This window comes from Mirounga angustirostris, unplaced genomic scaffold (genome assembly GCF_029215605.1).
Source record: "Mirounga angustirostris isolate CCGP_5_RB_7025 unplaced genomic scaffold, mMirAng1.0.hap1 SCAF_9, whole genome shotgun sequence".
Lineage (NCBI taxonomy): Eukaryota > Metazoa > Chordata > Mammalia > Carnivora > Phocidae > Mirounga > Mirounga angustirostris.
Window position 1 is genome coordinate 40,394,651 of NW_026991717.1, and position 26,861 is coordinate 40,421,511.

At 36.9% G+C, this 26,861-nt stretch overlaps 1 protein-coding gene across 5 annotated transcripts in view; it reads left to right on the forward strand.

The window, feature by feature from the left end:
- Positions 1 to 26,861, forward strand: part of DPP8 (dipeptidyl peptidase 8) — a 64,399-nt gene that overhangs the window by 11,705 nt on the left and 25,833 nt on the right. For 4 of the 5 annotated variants that reach the window (XM_064570292.1, XM_064570289.1, XM_064570288.1 and 1 more), the window contains 8 exons: positions 10,750 to 10,923; positions 12,610 to 12,778; positions 18,603 to 18,713; positions 21,174 to 21,302; positions 21,859 to 21,920; positions 24,712 to 24,812; positions 25,504 to 25,681; positions 26,529 to 26,688. In XM_064570292.1, the coding sequence (XP_064426362.1) occupies positions 10,750 to 10,923; positions 12,610 to 12,778; positions 18,603 to 18,713; positions 21,174 to 21,302; positions 21,859 to 21,920; positions 24,712 to 24,812; positions 25,504 to 25,681; positions 26,529 to 26,688 (1,084 nt within the window). Of the gene's footprint in view, positions 1 to 647; positions 786 to 10,749; positions 10,924 to 12,609; positions 12,779 to 18,602; positions 18,714 to 21,173; positions 21,303 to 21,858; positions 21,921 to 24,711; positions 24,813 to 25,503; positions 25,682 to 26,528; positions 26,689 to 26,861 lie in introns of those variants that run through there. The other variant, XM_064570291.1, reaches the window with a different exon arrangement.

Below are 26,861 nucleotides of genomic sequence, written 5' to 3' on the forward strand. Positions count from 1 at the left end.
CATATGTATGTACCTGTGAAACCATTACCTCGGTCATTACCCCCAAAAGTTTTCTTGTACCCTTTTGTAGTCTCCCCCTCCCACCCATCCCCAGGCAACCATGGTACCAGTCTTGTACAGTCTTTCATAAGTCTTATCTCTTAAGTATTTCAGATTTTTTATTCTACTGTAAATGGTATTTTCTAATTTCAATTTCTGGTTGTTCATTGCCAGTATTTAGAAATAAAATTGCTTTTATATATTGATCTTATCCTGCAACCTTACTAAACTCTTTTATTAGTTCCATTAGATTTTTGTAGACTCCATTGGATTTTTCTGTATAAACGGTCATATTGTCTATAAACACTGGCAGTATTACTTCTTCCTTTCCAGTATGGTTACCTTCTGTTTCTTGTTCTTGGGTTATTGTACTGGCTAACCCCTCCAGTACAGAGTTGAATAGAAATGGTGAAAGCAGATGTTCTTGTGTTCTTGATCTTAGGGGAGGAAACATTCAGTCCTTAATCAGTAAATCTATTAGCCATAGGTTTTTCATAAATGCCCTTGGGTAGGCTGGAGAAGTACTCTTCTATTTTTGGCTTGCTTAGAATTTTAATCAGGAAGAGATACTGAGTTTTGTTAAATTTTTTTTTTTTTTTAAGATTTTATGTATTTCCAGAGAGAGAGAGAGCACAAGCAGGGAGACCAGCAGGCAGAGGGAGAAGCAGGCTCCCCGCTGAGCAGGGAGCCCGATGTGGGATCTGATCCCAAGACCCTGGGATCCTGACCTGAGCTGAAGGCACATGGTTAGCTGACTGAGCCACCCAGGCATCCCTTGTTAAATGTTTTATTCTGTGTTTGTTGAAAAGATCATAAGGTTTTCTTTTTTAATTTGTTAATATGGCAAAGCATCACTTGATTATTAAATGTTAAATCAACCTTGCAATCCTGGGATAAAACCCACTTGGTTATGATTTATTATCCTTTTTAAGTATTGTTGGATTCAATTTGCTCTAATTTTGTTTAAATTTTTTTTATATGTTCATGAGGGATATTGGTCTATAAAGTTCTTTTCTTACATATTATGTATGATTTTGGTAACAGTGTTATGCTGGCCACAGAATAAGTTGGAAGTCATTTCCTCCTTTTAATTTGCTGGAAGAATTTGGTAGCATTCACCAGTGAAGCCATCTGGACCTGTAATTTTCTTTGTGGAAAAGTTTTTAACTGCAAATCCAATTTCTTTTTTTTTTTTCTTTTTTTTTTTTTAAGATTTTATTTATTTATTTGACAGAGAGAGACATAGTGAGAGCAGGAACACAAGCAGGCGGAGTGGGAGAGGGAGAAGCAGGCTTCCCGCAGAGCAGGGAGCCCGATGTGGGGCTCGATCCCAGGACCCTGGGATCATGACCTGAGCCGAAGGCAGATGCTTAACAACTGAGCCACCCAGGCGCCCTTTTTTTTTTTTTTTTAAAGATTTTATTTATTTATTTGACAGAGAGAGAGACAGCAAGAGAGGGAACACAAGCAGGGGGAGTGGGAGAGGGAGAAGCAGGCTTCCTGCGAGCAGGGAGCCCAATGCGGGGCTTGATCCCATGACTCTGAGATCATGACCTGAGCCGAAGGCAGACGCTTAACGACTGAGCCACCCAGGCGCCCCATGCAAATCCAATTTCTTTATTAGATGTAGTGCTATTCAGGTTATCTGTTTCTTTTTGAGTGAGCTTTGGTTGTTTGTCTCTTTTAAGGAATGTTTCTATTTCATCTATGGTATTGAATTTATTGATATAAGTTTCATAATATTCCCTAATCTTTTTAGGGTCTGCAGAATCTGTGTGATGTTCCTCTGTCACTCCTGATATCTTCTTGTAATTTGTGTCCTCTCTCTCTTTTTCTCTAATGAGTCTGACTTAGGGTTACTATCTATTTGGTTTCATTAATTTTTCTGTCATTTTCTATTTCATTGTTTTACTCTCTGATCTTTTTTACTGCCTTTCTTCTGCTTACTTTGGATTTCGATTGTTCTTTTTCTGGTTCCATAAAGTGGTGGCTGAGGTTACTAGTTTGAGACCTTTCTTTTTTTCTTACATAGGCATTTAGTGTTATAAATATACCTTTAGATACCGTATTAACTGCAGCCCATACATTTTAATATGTCATGTTTCCATTTTCATTTACTTCAAAATACTTTCTATTTTCCCTTTACCCCATGAGTTATTTAGATGTGTACTGTTTAGTTTCCAAGTATTTGGGTATTCTCCAGAGATTTAATTTCTAACCAAATTCCATGGTATTCAGAGACCATAATTTGTATGACTTGAATCTTTTCCAATTTTTGAGTCTTGTCTTATGGCTCAGAATATGATCCATCTTGGTAAATGTTCTGTGTTTACTTTGAAAGAATATGTGTTCTGTTGTTATTGGGTCTATAAATGACCATTAGATGAAGTTAGCTTATTGTATCATTCAAATTTTCTCTGTCCTTACTGATGTTCTGTGTGTTCTATCAGTTATTTAAGAGAGAATGTTGAAATTTCCATTTCATAATTATAGATTTGACTATTTCTCCTTGCAGCTCTACTAGTTTTTGCTTTATATATGTTGAAGCTATGTTGTAAAATACATAAATAGATAGGATGACTATGTCTTCCTGATAAATTGACTCCTTTATTGTTACTAGATGACCCTCCCTGTTTCTAGCAGTATTTTTTATTCTGAAATTTACTTTAATATTTAATAACCACTCTAGCTTTCTTTTGATTAGTGTTAGCATGGAATGTACTTTTCCATTCTTTTATTTTTTTTTACCAGCTTTATTGAGATATAATCCACATACCATACAATTCACTCATCCCAGTATAGAATTCAGTGGTTTTTAGTATATTCACAGAGTTGTACAGCTATCATCACAATCTAATTTTGGAACATTTTGTCATCCCAAAGGGAAACCCATTAGTAGTCACTCCCCATCCACCTAGCTGCTTACCCTCAGACCTGGGCAACTACTAATTTGCTTTGATAGGTTTGCCTATCCTAGACATTTCATATAAATGGAATCATGCACTATTTGGGCCTTCATGACTGGTTTCTTTCAGCACAGTATTTACTGGACTCATCCACATTGCAGCAGATAGCAATACTTCATTTATTTTTTATGGCTGAATAATATTTCATTTTATGACTATCCTACATTTTATTTATCAGTTTATGGATATCTGGGTCATTTGGGCTTTTGAGCTTTTATGAATAATGCTGCTTTTAACATGTATGAAATTTTGTGTAGACTTATATTTTCAGTTCTATTGGGTGTATATCTAGGAATGGAATTGCTGGGTCCTGTGGTAACTGTTTAAATTTTTAAGGAAGTACTAAATGGCTTTTCCACAGCAGCTGCACCATTTTACAATCCTACCACCAGTGTATAAGGCTCCTAATTTTCTATATCCTCACTGATACTTATTATTCTCTGTCATTTTGATTATAGCCATCCTAGTGGTGTAAAGAGGTATCTGTCATTTGATTTGCGTTTCCCTAATGATCAGTGATGTTGAGCATTTTTTTCATGTCTTTATTGGCCATTTATGTATGTTTTTTGAACAAATCTCTTTGTGCTTGGGTCCTGTGCCCATTTTAAATTGGGTCTTTCTAATGTTAAGTTGTAAGAGTTCTTTATATATTCTGGATACTAGATGCTTATCAGATAGGTGATTTGCAGATATTTTCTCCCATTCTGTGAGTTTTCTTTTTGCTTTTTTCTTTAACTGTAGTAATCATTAATTAGTATGAAATCGGTCATAATTACCTTTGACAAGTGTTTAATACTATAATCATTAATTTAGATCTATACAGTTAAATACAGTTGCTTTGATCTCTCCTTTATGGAGGATAAGACATTTTTTTGTGACATCCTTTTTCTTCTATTCGTCATTTACCTTAATCTGAAGTTCTTATATCTTCATTAAAAAAAATTGTACTGAAATACATTAATATAAAATTTACCATCTTAACCATTTTTAAGTGTACATTAATGTATATCATTGGCATTAAGTACATTTACATTGTTGTGCGACCATCACTATCATCCATCCACAGAATTTCATCTTGCAAAACTGTAACTCAGTACAAATTAAATAATAACTGCCCATTACCCCTCCACCTAGGCCCTGGCAACCACCATTCTTTTTTCCGTTCCTATAACTACTCTAGGTACCTCATATAAGTAGAATCATACCATATTTGTCTTTTTGTACCTGGCTTATTTTACTTAGCATAATGTACTTAAGGTTTGTCCATGTTGTAGCATGTGTCAGAATATCCTATTTAAAGATGAATAATATTCCATTGTTTGTATATACCACATTTGTTTATCCATTTATCCATTAATAGTCACTTGGGTTGCTTCCACCTTTTGGCTATTGTAAACAATGCTGCTATGAACATGGGTATACAAATATATTTTCATGTTCCTACTTTCAGTTCTTTTAGGTATATATCCAGAAGTGGAATTGCTGGATCATATAACTCTGTTTTTTATGTTTCTGAGAGATTGCCATACTGTTTTCCATAGCCACTACACCATTTTACATTCCCACTAGCAGTGCACAAGAGTCCCAATTTCTCTGCATCTTTACCAATACTTATTATTTTCTGGCTTTTTAGAGTTGCCATCTTAATGAGTATGAGGTGGTATCTCATTCTGGTTTTGATTTGCATTTCCCTAATTATTAGTGATATTGAGCATCTTTTCATGTGCTTATTGGCTATTTGTGTGTTTTTGGAGAAATATCTATTCAAATTCTTAGCCCATTTTTTATTCAGGTTGTTTGGGGTTTTTTGTGGCTTATTTGCTTTTCTTTTCTTTTTTTTTTTTTTTTTTAAGATTTTATTTATTTGACAGAGACACAGCGAGAGAGGGAACACAAGCAGGGGGAGTGGGAGAGGGAGAAGCAGGCTTCCCCGAGGAGCAGGGAGCCCGATGCGGGGCTTGATCCCAGGACCCTGGGATCATGACCTGAGCCGAAGGCAGACGCTTAACAACTGAGCCACCCAGGCGCCCCTTATTTGCTTATTTTCTTAATAGTGTTGTATTGTTTGAATAGTTACCACCAAAAGGATATGTCCAAATCCTAAAGGTGTTTATGAATGTGACCTTGTTTAGAAATAGGGTCTTTCCAGATGTAATTAAAGATCTCAAGATGAGATAATCCTGGGTATAGGGTAGGTCCTAAATACAGTAACTAGTATTTTTTTTTTTTTTAAGATTTTATTTATCTGTTAGAGAGCATGAGCTGGGGGAGGGGCAGAGGGAGAGGGTGAAGTAGACTTCCCGCTGAGCAGGGAGCCCGACATGGGGTTCGATTCAGACCCTGAGATCATGGCCTGAGCTGAAGTCAGATGCTTAACCAATTGTACCACCCAGGCAACCCAACTCGTGTTCTTATAAGACAAAGGAGAGGGAAATTTGAGAGAGACACAGAGGGTAAAGATCATCTGAAGATTTACAATTATGTTGCCACAAACCAAGGAACCCCAGAGCCACCAGAAGCTGGAAGAGGCAAGGAAGTATTCTCCCCTAGAGCCTTTGGAGGAAGCCTGACCCTGCTGAGCTCTTTTTTTTTTTTTTAAGATTTTATTTATTTGACAGAGACACACAGCAAGAGAGGAAACACAAGCAGGGGGAGTGGGAGAGGGAGAAGCAGGCTTCCCGCGGAGCAGGGAGCCCAATGCGGGGCTCTATCCCAGGACCCTGGGATCATGACTTGAGCCAAAGGCAGACACCTAACAACTGAGCCACCCAGGTGCCCCTCTGCTGAGCTCTTAATTTTGGGCTTCTGTCCTTCAGAATTGTGAGAGAATAAATTTCTGTTTTATTCAGTCACCAAATTTGTGGTAATTTGTTATAGGAGTCCTAGGAAACTAATATACGTTCTTTGATGCACACAGTTAAATTTTGATAAAGTACAGTCATTCTGTTTTTTCTTTGATTGCTTGTGCTTTTGACATCATATCTAAGAAACTGTTGCTTAATCCAGGGTCACACAGATTTTTGTCTGTTTTCTTATATGTGAGTTTTATAGTTGTAGCTCTTACATTTAGGTCTTTGATTTATTTGAGTTAATTTTTGTATATGGTGTGAGATAGGGGTCCACATTAATTCTTTTACGTGTGGAATTCTTTTACATAAGTGGGTCCTAGCACCACTTACAGAAAGCTATTTTTTCCCCATGGAATGGTCTTAACACCCTTGTTGAAATTGAGTTGACCCCAAACGTATGGACTTATTTCTGGGCCCTTATTTCAATTCCAGTGGCCTATAAGTCTATCCATATGCCAGTACCATGCTGTCTTGATTAATGTAGCTTTGTACTATTGAAATTTGAAAATGTGAGTCCTCCAGTGCTGCTCTTTTTCAAGATTGTTTTGAAATTCCATATCAGTACTATTAGGATCAGTTCATCCATATTTGGGGGAAAAAAGGCAGATATGATAGCCATTTTTTGAATCTCTAGATCAATTTGGCATATATTGCTATCTTTATAATCTGAAGTTTTCCAATCCATGGACATGGGATATCTTTCCATTTATTTAGATCTTTAGTATTTTTCAGCAGTGTTCTACATACAAATCTTGTACTTCTTTAAAGTTATTCCTAAGTATTTTATTCCTTTTGAGGATATTTTAGATGGAGTTATTTTCTTAATTTCATTTTTAGACTGTTTATTACTAGTGTATAGAAATGCAACTTATATTTATTGATCTTGTATCCTACAACTTTGCTGAACTCATTTATTAGCTCTAATAATTTTTTGTAGGTTGTTTTAAGGGTTTTCCATATATAATATCATGTCATCTGTAAATAGAAATAGTTTTCCTTCTTCCTTTCCAACCCCAGCTAGAACCTCTATAATAGTGGTGGTAAAAGCAGACATCATTTTTTTTTTTTCCTGATCTTGAGGAGAAAACTTTCAGGTTTTCCCTTTAAGACTGATATTAGCTATGGGTTTTTCATGGATGCCCTTTATCAGATTAAGAAATTACCCCTCTATTCCCAATTTGTTGAGCACTTATATCATGAAACAGTGCTAGGTTTTGTCAAATGATTTTTCTGTGTCTATTGAGAAGATCACTTTTCCCCCGTTATTATATTAATATTGTGCATTGTATTGATTGGTTTTTATATGTTGAACCAAGCTTACATTCCTGGGATAAATCTCACTTGGTTGTATGCAATTCTTTTAATATTCTGCTATATTCAGCTTGCCAGTATTTTATTGAGGATTTTTGCATCTGTAGTCCTAGGGGATGTTAGTCTATAGTTTTATTTTTTTTGTGAGGTCTTTGTCTGATTTTGGTGTCTGGGTAATACTTACTTCATCAAATGAGTTGGAAAGTGTTTCCTCCTGTTCTCTTTCTTTGGAAGAGTTTGAGAAGGATGAGTATTCATTTTTTTAAACATTTGGTAGAATTCATTAGTAAAGCCATCTAGTCTTGGGCTTTTCTTTTATGGGTAGTTTTTTGATTACTAACTCGGTCTCTTTACTCGTTAGAGGTCTGTTTCTATTTTCTTCTTGAGTCAGTTTTGGTGGTTTGTGTGTTTCTAGGAATTTAACCATTTCACTTACATTATTGAGTTTGTTGGCATACAGTTGTTCATACTATTCCCTTATAACCTTTTTTACCTCTGTGAAATTATTCCTAATGACCCTCCTCCATTCTTGACTTTAGTAAATTGAGTCTTCTGTTGTTGGTTTTTTTTTTTTTATCATTCTAGCTAAATTTGATCTTTTCAAAGAACAACTCTTGGTTTAGTTGAGCTTTATTGTTTTTCTATTCTTTGTTTTATTTCCAGCTTATTTTATATTATTTTCTCACTTCTGCTGGCTTTGGACTTAGTTTGCTCTTTCTCTCCAGTGTCTTAAGGGGGAAGGTTAGGTTTTTTATTTCAGATCTCTTTTTTAATGCAGATATTTATAGTTGTAAGTTTCCCTCTGAGCACTGCTTTTGCTGCGTGCCTTAAGTTTTGGTATGGTGTTTTCATTTGTCTCAAAGTATTTTCTGATTTCCTTTGTGATTTCTTTGATCCATTGGCTACCCCTACTTATGCCAACATCTGGAAACTGTCAGGGCAGTTAACTGGGACAGCTGTAAGGCTCACCTCATTTGGTTCCCATTTCTCAGAGATCACTGTCCTTTGTTGTCTAATGTCCAGTGTCTTGAAAACATTATTTCATGTATTTTGTTCATTTTCTTAGTTGTTTCGGCTGGGCGGATAAGCCAAGTCCCTATTACTCCATCTTGGCTAAAAGTGGAAGTTGGTTTCATTTTTAACACTTAAATTTCTAATGTATTTGGCATATGTGAGAAATGGATCCATTGTTATCTTTTTTTGCATGTGGCTATGCAGTATTTCTGATTTAAAATTTAAATCAGTAATCACTGATTTTAAAAGTCCCATCTTTTTCCTACTGTTTTTTTCTTTTTTTTTTTTTTTTAAGATTTTATTTATTTATTTGACAGAGAGAGAGACAGCGAGAGCAGGAACACAAGCAGGGGGAGTGGGAGAGGGAGAAGCAGGCTTCCCGCCAAGCAGGGAGCCCGATGCGGGACTCGATCCCAGGACCCTGAGATCATGACCTGAGCTGAAGGCAGACGCTTAACGACTAAGCCATCCAGGCGCCCCCTACTGTTTTTTTCTTATAAATTTCTATATTTGACTTTCTATTTTAGATTTTCTATTCTGAACCATTGTTGTTGTTCATTATGTTTATTCATGTTTTAATTTTTAAATATCTGGTAAAGTGAGCTTTGTTTCCCGTAATTGATCTTTTTCAGGGTTCTTTTATCATCTTGCTTGTTGTTCTTTCAAATAACAAATCTTATAATTACCAAGTTATAAATACAGAGTTCTCTTGTGAAAGTTAATTTCTTAGCTCTGAAATTTCTTGTGTTCTGATTATTAAGTATTAGGACATATTAAGTACAGACCAAGTCCAGTAACGTTCAGGGAGAATGAGGGGAGAAATTAAAATATAATCATATTCTCAAAATTGCTTTTGGCTTCAATGGAGAGTCTTAAGAGATACTTAAAGGGGGGCGCCTGGGTGGCTCAGTCGTTAAGCGTCTGCCTTCGGCTCAGGTCATGATCCCAGGGTCCTGGGATCGAGCCCCGCATCGGGCTCCCTGCTCCTCGGGGAAGCCTGCTTCTCCCTCTCCCACTCCCCCTGCTTGTGTTCCCTCTCTCGCTGTGTCTCTCTCTGTCAAATAAGTAAAATCTTTAAAAAAAAAAAAAAGATACTTAAAGAGATCAGAATTAATAAAACTATATGTTCATTGAATTTACAGGTTTTTTTCTATTGGAGCCTAACACACATGTATAAATGTATATACATGTAATTAAATATTAATACAAAAGTGATACAATGAATACAAAAAACTAGGTGGGTTTTTAGCAAGATTTCCAGGTTGTCTCGTTTTTATCCTCACCTAACATTATTTTAGGTTTGCAAGTACAGACATGTATTTGCCATCCTTGAACAATGTTTACTTTCATTGTGCTAGCTTAGTTTTGGAGTAATACATTCCTGCCAGTGAACTCATCTAGATTCCTTTGTAAGGTATCCTTGATAGTAAAAACCATGTCTGTTTCCCTTATTTATCATACTCAAAGTATTAAGGAGCTCATAGGGAAAATGTGGATGTAAATTTTTTTGTTAGCACTTACTAAATTTGTTTTCTTTATATTCCTTTTTAAATTTTATACCTGTATCAAATAATATTTCTAGCTTAGGAAAACCCCTCATCATCATCATCAGTCATTAATTACAAATAGTCTTTGAGAGAGATTTTAACAGATGCTGCAAGTAGGAAAACAAAATGACACAAATTCTGCTCTTAAGTTTTTTTTAATCTATTTCTAGTCAGAAATACTGAAAAAAGTGAAAAACAATACCATAGTCAAATAAGTAAAAGAGAGAATAACTCTTATATAAAGTTCAGAGAAGCGATAACTGTACATCATAGTGGATCAGGAAACTTTCCTTGGCAAGGTTGAATCAGAGCTAAAGTTTTGGGATAATGGTAAAACTTGGATGTTTGAAAGAAAAATAGCCTTTCAAAGGGAGATAGTGGAACAAACAAAGACCAGGAGGCAGCAACTCATATGTTGGGTTTTATGCAATGACATCAGCCTGATCTAGGGTTTTATTAGAAGAGTATTAATAGATGTGGTAGGAAGGTATTAATGACAGCTGATACTTGAGAACTTACTCTATGCCAGTCATTATGCTAAATGCTTGACATGTTTTTATCTAAGTTAATCTTCACAAAGCTGAAGTAGATGATATATTACTATTTTGAAAGTGAGAACAATTACTTTTGAAGAAATTAAGCTACTTCCCAAAGTCAGTCTTCTAGTGAGTGTCAAAGCCTAGATTCAAACCACTTGGTTTCAGAGTCTGTGCTCTTAACTACATGCAACACTGCTCAATTACATTTAAGTTGTGGAAGGTCTAGAATGCCAAGCCAAGGTGATGAGACAATTCTTGTTCTCTACTATATGCAGTAATCATCTAGAGACCCTCTACCAGGAAATCTTTCAGCAGACTTCTTGAAATTAGTTTGCTCAGAGTTACTGGCATATTTTGGAGTCATTGAACATGTAGACTCAGTAATACGGGAGATGCTAGGATTTCACTGGAAATTTTTTGCTAAAAGCAAATAGCAAGCTTTCAGAAGACTGAAGTAGGTTACTTCTCTTTCCTTTTGCATTAGGCAACACTGGACTATGGAATGTATTCTCGAGAAGAAGAACTATTAAGAGAAAGAAAACGCATTGGAACTGTTGGAATTGCTTCCTATGATTATCACCAAGGAAGTGGAACATTTCTATTTCAAGCTGGTAGTGGAATTTATCATGTAAAAGATGGAGGGCCACAAGGATTTACTGTAAGTTGGTGTTACTATTTGTTAAATCTGTTTTTGGGTCCTAAAGGTTATTTGCATCCAAATCAGAAAGGTAATTAAGCCAAAAAATTGTATCTGCCCACCAAGTGAGAAATTTAATAGTAAAGAAAACAAGATACATGAGTATTAATTTCTAATATTAAGAATTAATCATTTTTGCACTGACATTAATATGTAATTTTTTTTTTTTTAAGATTTTATTTATTTATTTGAGAGAGAGGATGAGAGGAGAGAGAGAGCACATGAGAGGGGGGAGGGTCAGAGGGAGAAGCAGACTCCCTGCCGAGCAGGGAGCCCGATGCGGGACTCGATCCAGGGACTCCAGGATCATGACCTGAGCCGAAGGCAGTCGCTTAACCAACTGAGCCACCCAGGCGCCCAATATGTAATTTTTTGAAATGCTAAAAACACTTGCTGTGTAGGAAGATTTAGTAAAGGGCATTCAATGCCCATTTTCTGAGTAAATGCTGAGGGGGATTTTGGGGATAATGTTATCACAAGGCAGTCTAATTTTGGTTCCCTTAAAAACTTAATTCATCTTTTTTTTTAAAGATTTTATTTATTTATTTGACACAGCGAGAGAGAGAGATCATAAGTAGGCAGAGCAGCAGGCAGAGGGAGAGGGAGAAGCAGGCTCCCCGCTGAGCAGAGAGCCAGATGTGGGGCTCGATCCCAGGACCCTGGGATCATGATCTGAGCTGAACACTTAACTGACTGAGCCACCCAGGCACCCCAAAAACTTAATCCATCTTAATAGATGGTTTTAAATGTTTGGTTTTATTCCAGGCAATTCTTTTTTTTTTTTTTTTTTTAAGATTTATTTATTTATTTGAGAGAGAAACAGAGAGAGCAAGAATGAGTGGGGGAGGGGCAAAGGGAGAGGGAGAATCTCAAGCAGACTCCCCACTGAGCATGGAGCCTGATGCAGGGCTTGATCTCATGACCCTGAGGTCATAACCTGAGCCAAAATCAAGAGTCAGATGCTCAATGACTGAGCCACCCAGACACCCCTCCAGGCAATTCTTTACATAGTATTAGAACTATTCTTTTTTTAGAATTGTATGATCCTGGCTTTTGTTAAATCTTTATGAGCAAACTGTTTCATATTGGTAAAATTAATTTGAAATATTTAATAAATATTCAGTAAATAATAATAAAAGTATTTAACAAGCAATAATTACTCTATTAAACAGGTTTGGATAACAAAATTTATGAAGCACTGTTATATTGTCTTTATTTACTTTCCTATTGGGGCACCCGGGTTAGCTCAGTGGGTTAAGTGTCTGACTCTTGATTTTTGGCTCAGGTCATGAACCCATGGGTCGTGGGATGTGGGGGTTCTGTGCTCAGTAGGGAGTCTGCTTTTCTCCTTCTCCCTCTGCCCCTCCGTGTACACTCGAATGCTCTCTCTCTCTTTCTCAAATAAATAAACAAATCTTTTAAAAAATCTTTATTTACTTTCCTACTATCCTTAGCTTTCTAATTCATAGTAAAAAGAAAAAAGAATCCGTCCTTGTAAGTTAAGGCATGCAAAAGTGTATTTTTCTGAGGAGTAATTATCATAGTTGACATTTTACTTGGAATTATTGTTCATTTTATAGGAAGGGTGTTGGCAAATGAATATGTATCAGCCTGATACTTGCCTTAAAAATGTTTTTTCTTTTCTAGCAACAGCCCTTACGGCCGAATTTAGTAGAGACTAGTTGTCCCAACATTCGCATGGATCCCAAATTATGCCCAGCTGATCCAGACTGGATTGCTTTTATACATAGCAATGATATTTGGATATCCAACATTGTAACCAGAGAAGAAAGGAGGCTCACCTATGTGCACAATGGTAACATATAGTTCTTCAAATCTACTTTTCTGAAAAGTATTTTTAAAATTTTGCTTTTGCTCACTTTTTGAAATTGAGGCAAAGGAGGCGACTTTTATATTTTAAATTCAAATCTTTAAAAAAAGTACAGAGGATAAATAGTATGTACCACCTGCATAATGCTACCTTATTTTAATGTTCATTTTCAGATAGCACTGTAGCACTTCTGACATGATTGTTTCTTTAGCTTATTAAGACTGCCAGGATTTCCCCAAAACTGTTCTCATTAAAACTGTGATGAATCACAGACCTGTACCTCTGAAACAAATAATACATTTTATGTTAAAAAAAAAAAAGTAGGAAGGGAAAAATGAAGGGGGGGAAATCGGAGGGGGAGAGAAACCATGAGAGACTGTGGACTCTGAGAAACAAACTGAGAGTTCTAGAGGGGAGGGGCGTGGGGGGATGGGTTAGCCTGGTGATGGGTATTAAGGAGGGCACGTATTGAATGGAGCACTGGATGTTATACACAAACAATGAATCATGGAACACTACATCAAAAACTAATGATGTAATGTATGATGACTAACATAATAAAATAAAAATAAAATAAATTAAATTTCAATTAAAAAAATTAATTTTGGTCCCAAAATTGGGGACCAATTGGGGACTGGGTGGCTCAGTCGGTTGAGCATCGGCCTTTGGCTCAGGTCATGATCCTGGGGTCCTGGGATCAAGTCCCATGTCGGGCTCCTTGCTCAGCGGGGAGTCTGCTTCTCCCTCTGCCTGCAGCTCCCCCTGCTTGTGCTCTCTCTCTTGCAAATAAAAGAAGTCTTAAAAAAAAATTAATATTGCTTTTGGGAAACAAACAAAAACCTAATACACAAAAATTTATCTCCCCTTTTTGGAGAGCCTATTTATTTTGTCATAATAGGAAAAACAAAACTTTGTAGAATTGTGTATTGTGGAAATATTTAATTTTCATTAAAGTGATTATAGTAATACTAAGCACTGCTCAAAGCACAGAAAAGATGTAGATGTTTTCCTCTAAAGCTTTCATACACATTGAAGATGGGAAATAGTGTATTGCTTTTTCTTTGAAACCATGAAACAAAGTTTAAGATTAGTAAGTTCCACAGTGAAGGATGGTCACTTTCAAAATTCATTTATTCAACTCTTGCTTAATCTTAATGTTCACAAAGCTGAATTATTGGGCATCTTTCTTAATAAATTATTTTAGAATAATAGCGTATTGACAACAAACATTTTTTTTCATTATTAGGGTAATCAGCGTTACAGAAGAAGCCCTTTCCTGAACAATTTACGTTGGTAGAAAGAACACTGAATTAGGAGTCAAGAAATCTGTTCTAGCTATTCAGTTAGTCAACAAAGATAGGTTAAGTTCCTGTGCACCAGGTAACATGGCAGAAACTAAGGATACAGAATTGAATAAGACATAACCCAGGCCCTCAAGGAAACTATATGAATAATAAAACAGAGTGATAAAGGGTGTTATGAGGGCATCAATGTGGGGTAGTGGTCAGGAAAGGCTTCCCAGAAGAGATGACACCTAACTGGCACCTAAACTGATCTTAGATATGACTGCACATTAACCAGTACATTCCAGGTTGAGGGGACCACGTGAGAAAGGTCTTAATGCAGAAGGTGGTGTGTGAGGAGTTAAAAGCAGTCTGACGGTTCTAAAACGTAAGGTATGAGTCAAGAAGAAGGGAAAGGTAACCAAGACCAGGGTTAATTGTATCTCACGTAAATCAACAGAGTCTCTAGCATAATGTGGGGGTCCACTGAAAGTTTTTAACAATTGGGTGGTGTGGTCAGAGTCATATTATAGATAAATTGTTCTGGATACTTTGTGAAAGTTGTATTTGAAAAGCCCAGGACTAGAGGCAAGGACACCAAAACTTGACTGTTGAAGTTACCTAGGTTTAAGTGGTCTAAAATTCCATAGAGCATCAGGTAGACAAAAGGGGATGGATTAGGGAACTTTCTAAGTAAAAAGTACATGTTTTGGGGGCGCCTGGATGGTTCAGTCTGTTAAGCTCTTGCTTTCGGCTCAGGTCATGATCTCAGGATCTTGAGCTCAGTGGAGAGCTTGCTTCTTCCTTCTCCCTCGTCCTCTGCCCTTCCACCCACCACTTCCCCCTTGCTCCCGCTCTCCCTCTTTCTCTCTTGAATTAATAAATAAATAAATCCTTAAAAAAGGAAAGAAAGAAAGAAAAGTACATGTTTTGGGTCTCCATTTGGAGTAAGGGAATCAGAATGGCTACCAATGACAGTAGGATTAGGTTGATGATTAGTAAATCTGCGTTGGAAATCCTAGCCATTTATTCATGCTTTCAACAAACATTGAACACTCACTATGTACTAGTTATCGTACTTGAGGCTGGGAGTGCAAAGCTCTGACAGTAACTGAAAGAAATAGGACGTTTTTAGTCTAGTTTTTCTTCTGTAGAGTTGTTTTTCCACACAGGATTATTGTGAAGATTGACAGAATTTAGTGGTGCCTGGGTGTCTCAGTTGGTTAAGCATCCAACTCTTGATTTCAGCTCAGGTCATTCATGATCTCAGTGTTGTGAGATCTGTGCTGGGCGTGGAGCCTGCTTAAGACTTTCTCTCTCCCCCTCCCTCTGCCCCTATCTCTCTCTCTCTCTCTCTCTCTCTTAAAAAAAAAAAAAAAAAAGAATTGACAGAATTTAAAGTAGAAAGCACTGGCACCCTGCCGGATGCTGTAGTATTGTTATTATTTTCCTTTCTGTGCATATGGGTATGTGGTATGTTTATTATTTTCAAGATTAATGTACTTGTTAAAAATGCAGTCTAGAACCATTCTAGTTTGAGTTCTAGATCTACCATTTTTTAGTTCTGTGACCTTGAGTAAGTTATTTAACTGATCTCTTTGTTTCCATATCTAAAAAGGCATGTTATTATAGTGCTCTTATGAGGTTATAATGAGTTCATATTTGTGAAGTGTTTAGGATGGTGTCTGAAACATAGTAAGAGCGATGTGTTTAAGTAGAAAGGTAGGTACAGAGTAAGCATCTTCACTCTGCTTACAATAAATTTCCAAGTGAAAGTCTGCTTTTAATAGGGTTAGTCAGTGAGCATGTGCATGTGTTTATTTTCTGCCTAGTATGAAAAGGAATGTAAAAGTAATACAGTACCAGCCTCTACTCTCAAATGATATGTTGACATATCAGAAGAACAAAGGGATACCTTTTATTCATTTAATAAATAACTCTTAATAATTGAGGTCTATAGTAAGTGAAAGGGAGATAGAAATGAGTGGTACCTCTTCTCACATCCAAAAGAGAACAAATATGAAACAGTATGGTGGGTATAACTTTGGGGTAGTTGAAAGATCCAAGAAAACCAAACACTAGTTTTGCCTATATCATTAATTCCAAAATTCAAAAAAACTGTTGAACACTGAGCTTAGGGGTGCCTGGGTGGCTCAGATGGTTAGGCGTCTGCCTTTGGCTCAGGTCATGATCCCAGGGTCCTGGAATCGATCCCCGCATTGGGCTCCCTGCTCACTGGGGATCCTGCTTCTCCCTCTCCTGCTGCTCCCCATGCTTTTGCTCTCTTGCTCTCTTTGTCAAATAAATAAATAAAATCTTAAAAAAGGAAAAGAAAAGAAAACTGAGCTTAGTTTTCACTGGCTCGGAGCTAAAACTCATTTGGTGGCAAAACCTGCCCTGAACTGACCTGTGGCTATTTATAATCTTAATCCTACTTAGTGTGTCTATTCAGAAGTTTGCTCCAAGAATATTAGGGTATTCAATTACAGGGTATTTAATTACCCTGCCAGAGATGTTATATAATTATATGGTAGATACATGATAAATATGAAAAATCCCCCAAATTCTGAGTTCCAAACACTTCTGGACTCAAAATTTTTAGATAGGGGATTATTGGCTCACGTTGCATATTTATTTTAGACAATATATAGAAAATACAGATAACCAAAAATAATACTTTGAAACTTGTCTGTAATATTGAAATCACTATATGTTACCATACACCTATTAGACTGGCGAAAGTGAAAAAGATTAAGAACACAAATGTTGGAGAGGAACTTTCATACATTGCTAGTAAGAATATAAAATAATACAAATACTATGGAAAACTGTGTGACAGTTTCTTATAAAGTTAAACACTTATCATACTGCCCAGTCATTCCACTCTTAGGTCTTTATTCAAGAGAAAGCATACACCCACAAAGATCCCAATGCAAGAAAGATTATAGTATCTTTATTCATATTGCCAATAACTGACAATAGTAACAGCCTAGATACCCATTAACAGGTGAATGAATTTAAAAAAAAAAACACAAAAAAACTGTGGTATACTATGGAATACCACCAAGCAATAAACAGGAATGAATTATTGATACATGTAACAATATTGGTGAATCTCAAAAAGCAGACGAAGTATATGACTTCACTTATATGATATTCTAGAATATGCAAAACTAACTTACGGTGACAGAAATCAGATCAGTGTTTACGCTTCTGGGGGTGAGAATGGGCATTGACTAAGAAGAGGCATGAGAAAACATTCTGGGTGTTGGAAATATTCTATGTCTTGACAGGGTGTGGTTCGTTACACAAGTATATACATTTTTCACAAACAGTACACCTAAGATTTTGTAAATTATAAAGCAATTTTTAAAAAATGTTTCTCGGTAGTCTGTCTCACTATTTGGAGAGAACCATATTTTGGTTTATATCCCAACACTTTTTAAAATACATGTTTAACATTTTTATGAATGAAATTATAGTGTACATGCCATTTAGTAATAGGGCTTTTTTTAATCCAAGTATATTACAAACATTTCTTCATGTCATGAAATCTTTTTTTTTTTTATTTAAGATTTTATTTATTTATTTGACAAAGAGTTTGTGTGTGTGTGTGCCAGAGAACACAAGCAGGGAGAACAGCAAAGGCAGAGGGAGAAGCAGGCTCCCTGCTAAGGAGGGAGCCTGACACAGGGCTTGATCCCAAGACGCTGGGATCATGACCTGAGCCGAAGGCAGGCACTTAACTGACTGAGCCACTTAGGCATCCTGGGGGGGTTATTTTTAAAGCAAGAGTTCTCTTCAAACTATTTGCTGGAAAGTGTAAAACAGATAAAAGTTGAAATGTTCTGGTTGACTGGAGGAAGGGGAGGGGGAATGATGAAGATTACTTGATGTGTAAGACCCATAAAGTTAGGGGCGCCTGGGTGGCTCAGATGGTTGAGCGTCTGCCTTTGGCTCAGGTTGTGATCCCGGGGTCCTGGGATCGAGCCCCACATCAGGCTCCTGGCTCAGCGGGGAGCCTGCTTCTCCCTCTACCCCTGCTCATGCTCTCTCTCTGTATCTCTGTGTCTCAAATGAATAAATAAAATCTTTAAAAAAAAAAAAAGACTCATAAAGTTGGACTTTTCTGGGTAGAAGTTACAAATCACTGTGACCCTTTCCATGTGTTCTTTTTTTCCATGATCCTAGCTAAATGGGGAAATAATAACTGACATTTATGGTGCACATATTTTGGTTCAGGCTTTGTTCTAAGTGTTTTATGTGAATTAACTCATTTAATCCTAACAACCTTATGAGGTACATTGTTACTCCCATTTACAAACAGGACACTGAAGTGGAGTGAGGTTGGATGATTTGTCCAAGGTCAGTCAGTACATGATGGAGCTCAGATTTATATCCAGTCCACTTGGCTTCTGAGTTCACCACAGTACTACAGCTGCATTTCAAAATAAACTAACTGTGCTTAGTACCTATGAAAAGTTAGACAACTTCCTGTGATAATTTTGCTGTTTATGTTTGTCTAGAGCTAGCCAACATGGAAGAAGATCCCAGATCAGCTGGAGTTGCTACCTTTGTTCTTCAAGAAGAATTTGATAGATATTCTGGCTACTGGTGGTGTCCAGAAGCTGAAACAAGTAAGGGGGTTCAAAATAATATAAGTTAATTAAAGTATTATGAGATTGAACTGCCAATTAGTTAAGTGCTCAGATGCTAAGTCCTGAATAGTAGATTATGAAGTCATGAAGACTGGATCCTACCAGTAGTTATTTAGAATATATAGGCTGGGGGCACCTAGGTGGCTCAGTCCTTAAGCATCTGCCTTCAACTCAGGTCGTGAGCCCAGGGTCCTGGGATCGAGCCCCGCATCAGGCTCCCTGCTCATCAGGAAGCCTGCTTCTCCCTCTCCCACTCCCCCTGCTTGTGTTCCCTCTCTCGCTGTGTCTCTCTGTCAAATGAATAAATCTTAAAAAAAAAAAAAAAAGAATATGTAGGCTGTATCCCACCATGATGAATTCTAATAAAAATAAGTGCCTCTGGTCCTTCAACTCTTTCTTCCAATCTTTCATCTAGAGGCTGGTCTTAGTGGCAATATTGGTGACAAAATAAAAAACTATACCCTGATGCATTGCTATAAAAACGTAGGATTGGGATGCCTGGGTGATTCAGTCGGTTAAGCGTCTGCCTTCAGCTCAGGTCATGATCCCAGGGTCCAGGGATTGAGTCCCACATTGGGCTCATTGCTCAGCAGGGAGCCTGCTTCTCCCGCTGCCTGCAGCTCCCCCTGCTTGTATTCTCTCTCTCTCTCTCTCTCTGACAAATAAATAAATAAAATCTTTAAAAAAACAAAAACAAAAAACGTAGGATTGACTAGAGTGTCTGCATAAACATATGGCCAAATTAGTGTATGAAGGGATCAGAAAAAGGCACAAATTCCTACCTTTTCTGGATGAATTTGCAAGTATTTTATTGCCTGTGAAACAGCTTTCTCTGAAGATCCAGTTAGAAATTTGCTTTACATTCTAGCCTAATACTTCATATTGTATACAAAAACTAAAATTTCAGGGTGGCTCAGTCGTTAAGCGTCTGCCTTCGGCTCAGGTCATGATCTCAGGGTCCTGGGATCGAGCCCCGCATCAGGCTCCCTGCTCAGTGGGAAACCTGCTTCTCCCTCTCCCATTCCCCCTGCTGTGTTCCCTCTCTCGCTTGTGTCTCTCTGTCAAATAAATAAATAAAATCTTAAAAAAAAAAACAAATTTCATGAAGCAATACTTACCTTTATGTGTAATGCACTCTGATATTGTATATATTTTGTTCGTTGTATATTTTAAATGCTTGTTATTACCCATTAGTAGATTTCATGATGCAATAATGGATTGCAGCTACCATTTTTGTTTTTTTAAGTAAGCTCTTTGCCCAGTGTGGGGCTTGAATTCACAACCCCGAGATCAAGAGTTGCTCGCTTTACTGACTGACTGCCCCAGCAGCTTGTATTTTGAACATTTCTCTAAGGGACCATGAAAAATACTTATTTTTAAGCCACATCTTAGATTTGGACATTCAATTTTAAGATGTAAAATGTTTTGCCATAACTGTTTGTTAGAACAAGATTTTGACGTGAATTAGAGAAACCATTAAAAGGAAACTGGACTCTATTTAAATAGCATTTATTTTCAGGTGTCTGGGTGGCGCAGTTGGTTGGGTGTCCAACTCTTTATTTTGTCTCAGGTCGTGGTCTCAGGGTCCTGGGGTGGAGCCCCACATCGGGCTCTGTGTTCAGCACAGAGTCTGCTTGCGGCTCTCTCCCCCTCTCCTTCTGCCTGTCCCCCCTGCTCTCTCTCTTTCTCTCAAATAAATAAATAAAATCTTTTTTTAAAAATAACATTTATTTTGTTATAGGAAATATTATAAATATAATTGAGTAATCCGTTTTTCAACAAGGAATGCATTTAAGGTATACCTGGACTGAAGTCCTTCATAAGTGTGTTTCCCCTGTTTTAAATATGTATAGGTACAGGGGTACCTGGCTGACTCAGTCAGTAGAGCATATGACTCTTGATCACTGGGTCATGAGTTCAAGCCCCATGTTGGGCATGGAGCCTACTTAAATTTTAAATATATACATATATATATGTATATGTACATAATTATCTCCAGGTTTTGCCTTCCTTTAACCAGCAAAAGTGGTTTAGTAGTAACTCACCTTTCTTTTTCTTTTTTTTTTTAAAGATTTTTATTTATTTATTTGACAGAGAGAGACACAGCAAGAGAGGGAACACAAGCAGGGGGAGTGGGAGAGGGAGAAGCAGGCTTCCCGCTGAGCAGGGTGCCCGATGTGGGGCTCGATCCCAGGACCCTGGGATCATGAGCTGAGCCAAAGGCAGACGCTTAACGACTGAGCCATCCAGGTGCCCCAGTAACTCACCTTTCTAGTGCAAAGACTAGTGATACTTTCATACACTATACAAAAGGCAGTGTATTTTATACATAAATTATTTTTCACTGTGGGAAATATAGTACTAGAGGGAATGGTCAGTTATGATTACTCTCTGGAATAATTCTTCTAAATTTTCAATATTTAAATTCCTTTTTAAAAGCTCCCAGTGGCAGCAAAATTCTGAGAATTCTATATGAAGAAAATGATGAATCTGAGGTGGAAATTATTCATGTTACATCCCCTATGTTGGAAACAAGGAGGGCAGATTCATTCCGTTATCCTAAAACAGGTACGATATACCATTGACATTTATATTTACTCATTTCTGCTTTCCAAACAAGATTCTCTGCAATCATCCAGAGGTATGGTCAACATTAGTCATTTACAGCCTTAGTAAAGGTAGGTTATTCATTAAGTATCACTGAAGTAGATTTCTTAATTATAGGGTGATCTTATTTAATTCTTTTCAAAGGTTGGGAAGTACACAAAGCTGGTTACTTCAAGGAATGAAAAAAGAGGAGTTTTTGCTAGGAAATAAAGATTTTTAAGGGATTATTTAATAAGTCACTAATTTTTTTTCTATTTTGCTGTTAACATTTCAATTACAAAATGACACAGAATTTCTTTTATTTATTTCATATTGACTCTTGATGTTTTCCAGTCTCTTTTTTTTTTTTTTGATACTAATGTTGAGAGTTATGAATTTGAGTTGGAGTTCTGAGATTCTTATACAGTAAAGCCCTGACTCTACAATATTCCTGACTTAAAGTATAAAGGGGATTGATCTAGCAAAATTAGTTTGAATAATTTTGATTATTCATTACTATTCATATCTCTTTCTAAAGGCACAGCAAATCCAAAAGTCACCTTTAAGATGTCAGAAATAATGATTGATACTGAAGGAAGGGTAAGTATGAAATGTTGAGTTGATTTATGTCACTTAACTAGTCAGTCTAGTAGATATCTTAGGTATTCTTTTTATTTTTTTATTTTATTTTATTTTTAAAGATTTTATTTATTTGACAGAGAGAGACACAGTGAGAGAGGGAACACAAGCAGGGGGAGTGGGAGAGGGAGAAGCAGGCTTCCCGCTGAGCAGGGAGCCTGATGCGGGGCTCGATCCCAGGACCCTGAGATCATGAGCTGAGCCGAAGGCAGACACTTAACAACTGAGCCACCCAGGCGCCCCTAGATATACTTTTTAATTTTTTGAACTCATTTAACTTGCTGAGATCTGTGGACCATGCTTTGGAAACTCTTTGCTGGTTCCCAAGACAAGAATATAGGGATATGCATATTTACCACTCCTTTCCAAAAGTTTTTCCTCTCTGCCATTGTTAATTCTTCAGATCCATATTTTAAAAATAGCAGTCATTGACTAGTGACTTACCTTCTGTGTTGGATGTCCCACATTTCTCTTGTATTTCTGCTTTCCATTTGGATAGTAGAATGCTTATAAGCTGACTGCATACAAGATTAATTAAAAAATAGTCTTCTTGGGGCACCTGGGTGGCTCAGACGGTTAAGCATCTGACTCTTAATCTCGTATCAAGCCTTGATATCAGGGCAGTGAGTCAAGCCCCGCATTGAGCTCCATGCTGGGTGTGGAGCCTACTTAAAAAACAAAAACAAGGGCGCCTGGGTGGCTCAGTTGGTTAAGCGACTGCCTTTGGCTCAGGTCATGATCCTGGAGTCCCTGGATCGAGTCCTGCATCGGGCTCCCTGCTCAGCAGGGAGTCTGCTTCTCCCTCTGACCCTCCCGACCCTCCCCCCTCTCATGCTCTCTCTCTGTCTCTCTCAAATAAATAAATAAATAAAAATCTTTAAAAAAAAAAAAAAAAAAAACAAAACAAAACAAAACAAAACAAAAACCCAGTCTTCTCTGATAGACTTTTTTTAACAGCTTTATTGAGATATAATTCACATACAGTACAGTTCACTCTTTTAAAGTTTTAGAATGGCTTTTAGTATATTAACAGAATTATGCAACCATTACCACAATTTTAGAACATTTTCATCACCCCACAAGAAACCCCACATCCCTTAATCATCACCCTCCAACCTTCATATGTCCCTTGGCACTGGGCAGCCATTGATCTACTTTTTGTCTGTAGATTTGCCTATTCTGGGCACTTCATATAAATGGAATCATACAGTATCTAGTCTGGTTTCTTTTATTTAGCATCATGTCTTCAAGCACCATCTATATTGCACCATGTATCAGCACTATTTTGCCTTTTTTTTTTTTAAGTTTTTATTTATTTATTTAAGTAATCTCTACACCCAACATGGGGCTTGAACTCACAACCCTGAGATAAAGAGTCGCATGCTCTTCCGACTGAGCCAGCCAAGCGCCCCAGCACTTTCTTGCTTTTTATCACCCAGTAATATTCTATTGTGTGGCTATACCACATTTTATTTACCCACGTATCAGTTACAATTAGGGTGTTCCACCTTTTGGCTGTTATGAATAATGCAACCATGAATCTGTGTGTATGTTTTCGCTTCTCTTGAGAGATACCAAGAAGTAGAATTGTTCAGTCATATGATAGCTCCATGTTTAACCTTTTGAGGAACTACCAGACTGTTTGTCCAAAATGGTTACACTATTTTACATTCCCATTGTGTGAAGTTTCCAGTCTCCACATCCTCATCAACCCTTCTATTGTTTGTCTTATTTATTACAGCCATCCTAGTAAGTTTGAAATTGTATCTGATTGTGATTTTGACTTAAATTTTCCTGATGGCTAATGACGTTGAGCATCTTTTCATGTGCTTATTGGCCATTGGTAGATCTTCGTTGGAGAATTATCTATTCAGATCCTTTGCCTTTTTTTAAAAAATTTCCTTCTTTGGGTGCCTGGGTGGCTCAGTCGGTTAAGTGTCTGCATTCGGCTCAGGTCATGATCTCAGGGTCATGGGATCGAGCCCCATGTCAGGCTCCCTGCTCAGCGGGGAGTCTGCTTCTCCGGCTCCCTCTGCCTCTGCTCCTCCCTGCACTCATGCTCTCTCTCAAATAAATAAAATCTTTTTTTTTTTTTTAAGATTTTAATTATTTATTTGAGAGAGAGAGAATGAGAGACAGAGAGCACGAGAGGGAAGAGGGTCAGAGGCAGAAGCAGACCCCCGCTGAGCAGGGAGCCCAATGTGGGACTCGATCCCGGGACTCCAGGATCATGACCTGAGCCGAAGGCAGTCGCTTAACCAACTGAGCCACCCAGGCGCCCAAAATCTTTAAAAATAAGTAAACAGACAAACTGTGTTGGCTAGATTTTTAAAGGAAAAAAGTTTGTTTACTTAGGGCCATTTCACTAATATATTACACAAATCATATTTTCGGCTAAAATATAGGGAACTAGGGATTATTATTTTTCTTTGATAACTAGAGTCTAAATAAAGTGATTAAAACCTGTTTTTACCAGTTATTAGCAAGGGCTCTGTTAGTATATATAAACTCATGGTAAAAGACTTTTAGACTGTGCTAATTCTTGTGCTTAGAACTTTTTTAGGCATGAAGAGCACACCAGTGTAGGTAACCCATAACTTACTTCTGGTTTTGCTGTATCTCTCATGCCTTTTTAAATACCTAAGTCTGAAAAAATGTCATGCTGTTAAAGATGATGATTTAGGTTGACTAGTAAACTAGTTACTGATCTAAATCTTCTGTAACTCGATTCCTTTTTTTTCCTTTTTAATAGATTATCGATGTCATAGATAAGGAACTAATTCAACCTTTTGAGATTCTGTTTGAAGGAGTTGAATATATTGCCAGAGCTGGATGGACTCCAGAGGGAAAATAGTGCGTATGTTAAATTGTCACTTCTTTATATGTAATTTAGAATCCAGAACTTTAGAAATGTTTATGTTACTAGGCTTGCCCTTCAGTTGGAGATGCCTTCACATGCAAATTTGCAGAGTAGTTATTTCTGCACAGAGAACTTTTCCTGAGCTAAGTGGGCTTGTGGATTCGTAATCCTGTAAGTATAGGGGCATATTGCATTTTCATTCTGTCTGTTACATGGCCAGTCATGGTTTCAGTGTTTATTTGTGGTTAAATTGTATGACTTTAGGGCTCACGTATAAGAATGTCTATATTTTTTTATTATATAATTTAAGCAAAACTTTTCGTAGAGTTTTGTGAAGGTGATTACATATAGTTCCTAAGGTAGACAACAGGAGTTTCACAAGGCCGCCAATTGTTGACACTAAGGGGAAAAAACAATTTCATAGGTCATTTGTGGTTTTAGGAGTTTAAAGAAAACCACTTTTAAAAAAAACTCTACTCAAGCCTAACTTTAAAAAATAAGTATAGAATAAGCTAATACTTTTAATTAGCCATTTGTAAGTGATAATTTAACATCTACTAAAGCAATTCTTTAATTGTGATTACAGAAATAACAGATGGGTACTAGAGGAGAGAGTAGGGGAATATTCATTTTCTGAGAGATGGCTTTATTTTTGGTGCTTTTTTTGTTTGTTTGTTTAAATAGTGCTTGGTCCATTCTACTAGATCGCTCCCAAACTCGCCTACAGATAGTGTTGATCTCACCTGAATTATTTATCCCAGTAGAAGATGATGCCATGGAAAGACAGAGACTCATCGAGTTGGTGCCTGACTCCGTGACACCATTAATTATCTATGAAGAAACAACAGACATCTGGATAAATGTATGTATGCTTTCCTGTACTTGGTTATATATTTTCTCAGAATGCTAAAGCAAGTGAAGTTTTATAGAAAACTATCCAAACGAATTTTTAAATTCAGAGTAACCAGGAACGTTATTTGCTTAGTTTGAACATTTCAAATTGGAATGTTTGTAGATAGAAAGTAGATGTCATTGACATGACAAAGAGATAATGTTATCTCCTTGGTTGCAAATTTGCCCTTGTTCCTGGACACATCATGTATTGAAAAACAGCCTCATCAGTGCCTCTTAGGAGGACCTCAGTAGAAGTCTAGAAGAGACTTTCTCTTTTAAGTTGGCAAACTATACCAAAATTTACCAGTTGGGATTGAGTTTTTCATTTTCCAATTTAGTGGACAAAACTTAAACAAGATACAAAATAAATAAAGCCAGATCACTCCCTGGCTGAGTACAGGCTTTATATGATTCACCCTTCAACTGTTACAATATTTCTCTTTAGAAAAGAAAAGTAGTAAGATTTTGGATAAGAATAAGTAGTAAGATTCTGTAATAAGATTTGTATCATTAAACCTCATGCCATGTTTCAAAGGATTATAGAGATGAGTAAGAAAAAGCTTTTGGTCGTATTTTTCTTTTTTCACCATAGGGAACATTTATTTCTCAATGGATGAAGTCTATGACTAAAGTGAGATAAATCTGAAAGGACCAGACAAAATCTATATTGTAAATACACAGTACCCCCTAGCACTGACAGTTATTTATATTTCGGAATGTATTTATCAAGTAATTCTTCTTTCTCTAACTTAATTGAATTGTTTATGTAGTATTTTCATTAATGTGTATAGTAAATTAAGCTATTCATTTTACAGATCCATGACATCTTTCATGTTTTTCCCCAAAGTCATGAAGATGAAATTGAATTTATTTTTGCCTCTGAATGCAAAACAGGTTTCCGTCATTTATACAAAATCACATCCATTTTAAAGGAGAGCAAATATAAACGATCCAGTGGTGGGCTGCCTGCCCCAAGTAAGAAATCCTTTTTTATTTAGAAAATATATATATATATATGTTGGGGGCAGAAAGTGGGAGGGGCAAGGTAATATAATGTCACTTTTGTATACTTTATATACTTTAAAGCATCAGTACTTGCTTCATTAAGCTTAATATGTAAGTTAAGCTAAAATATAAATACATATGTG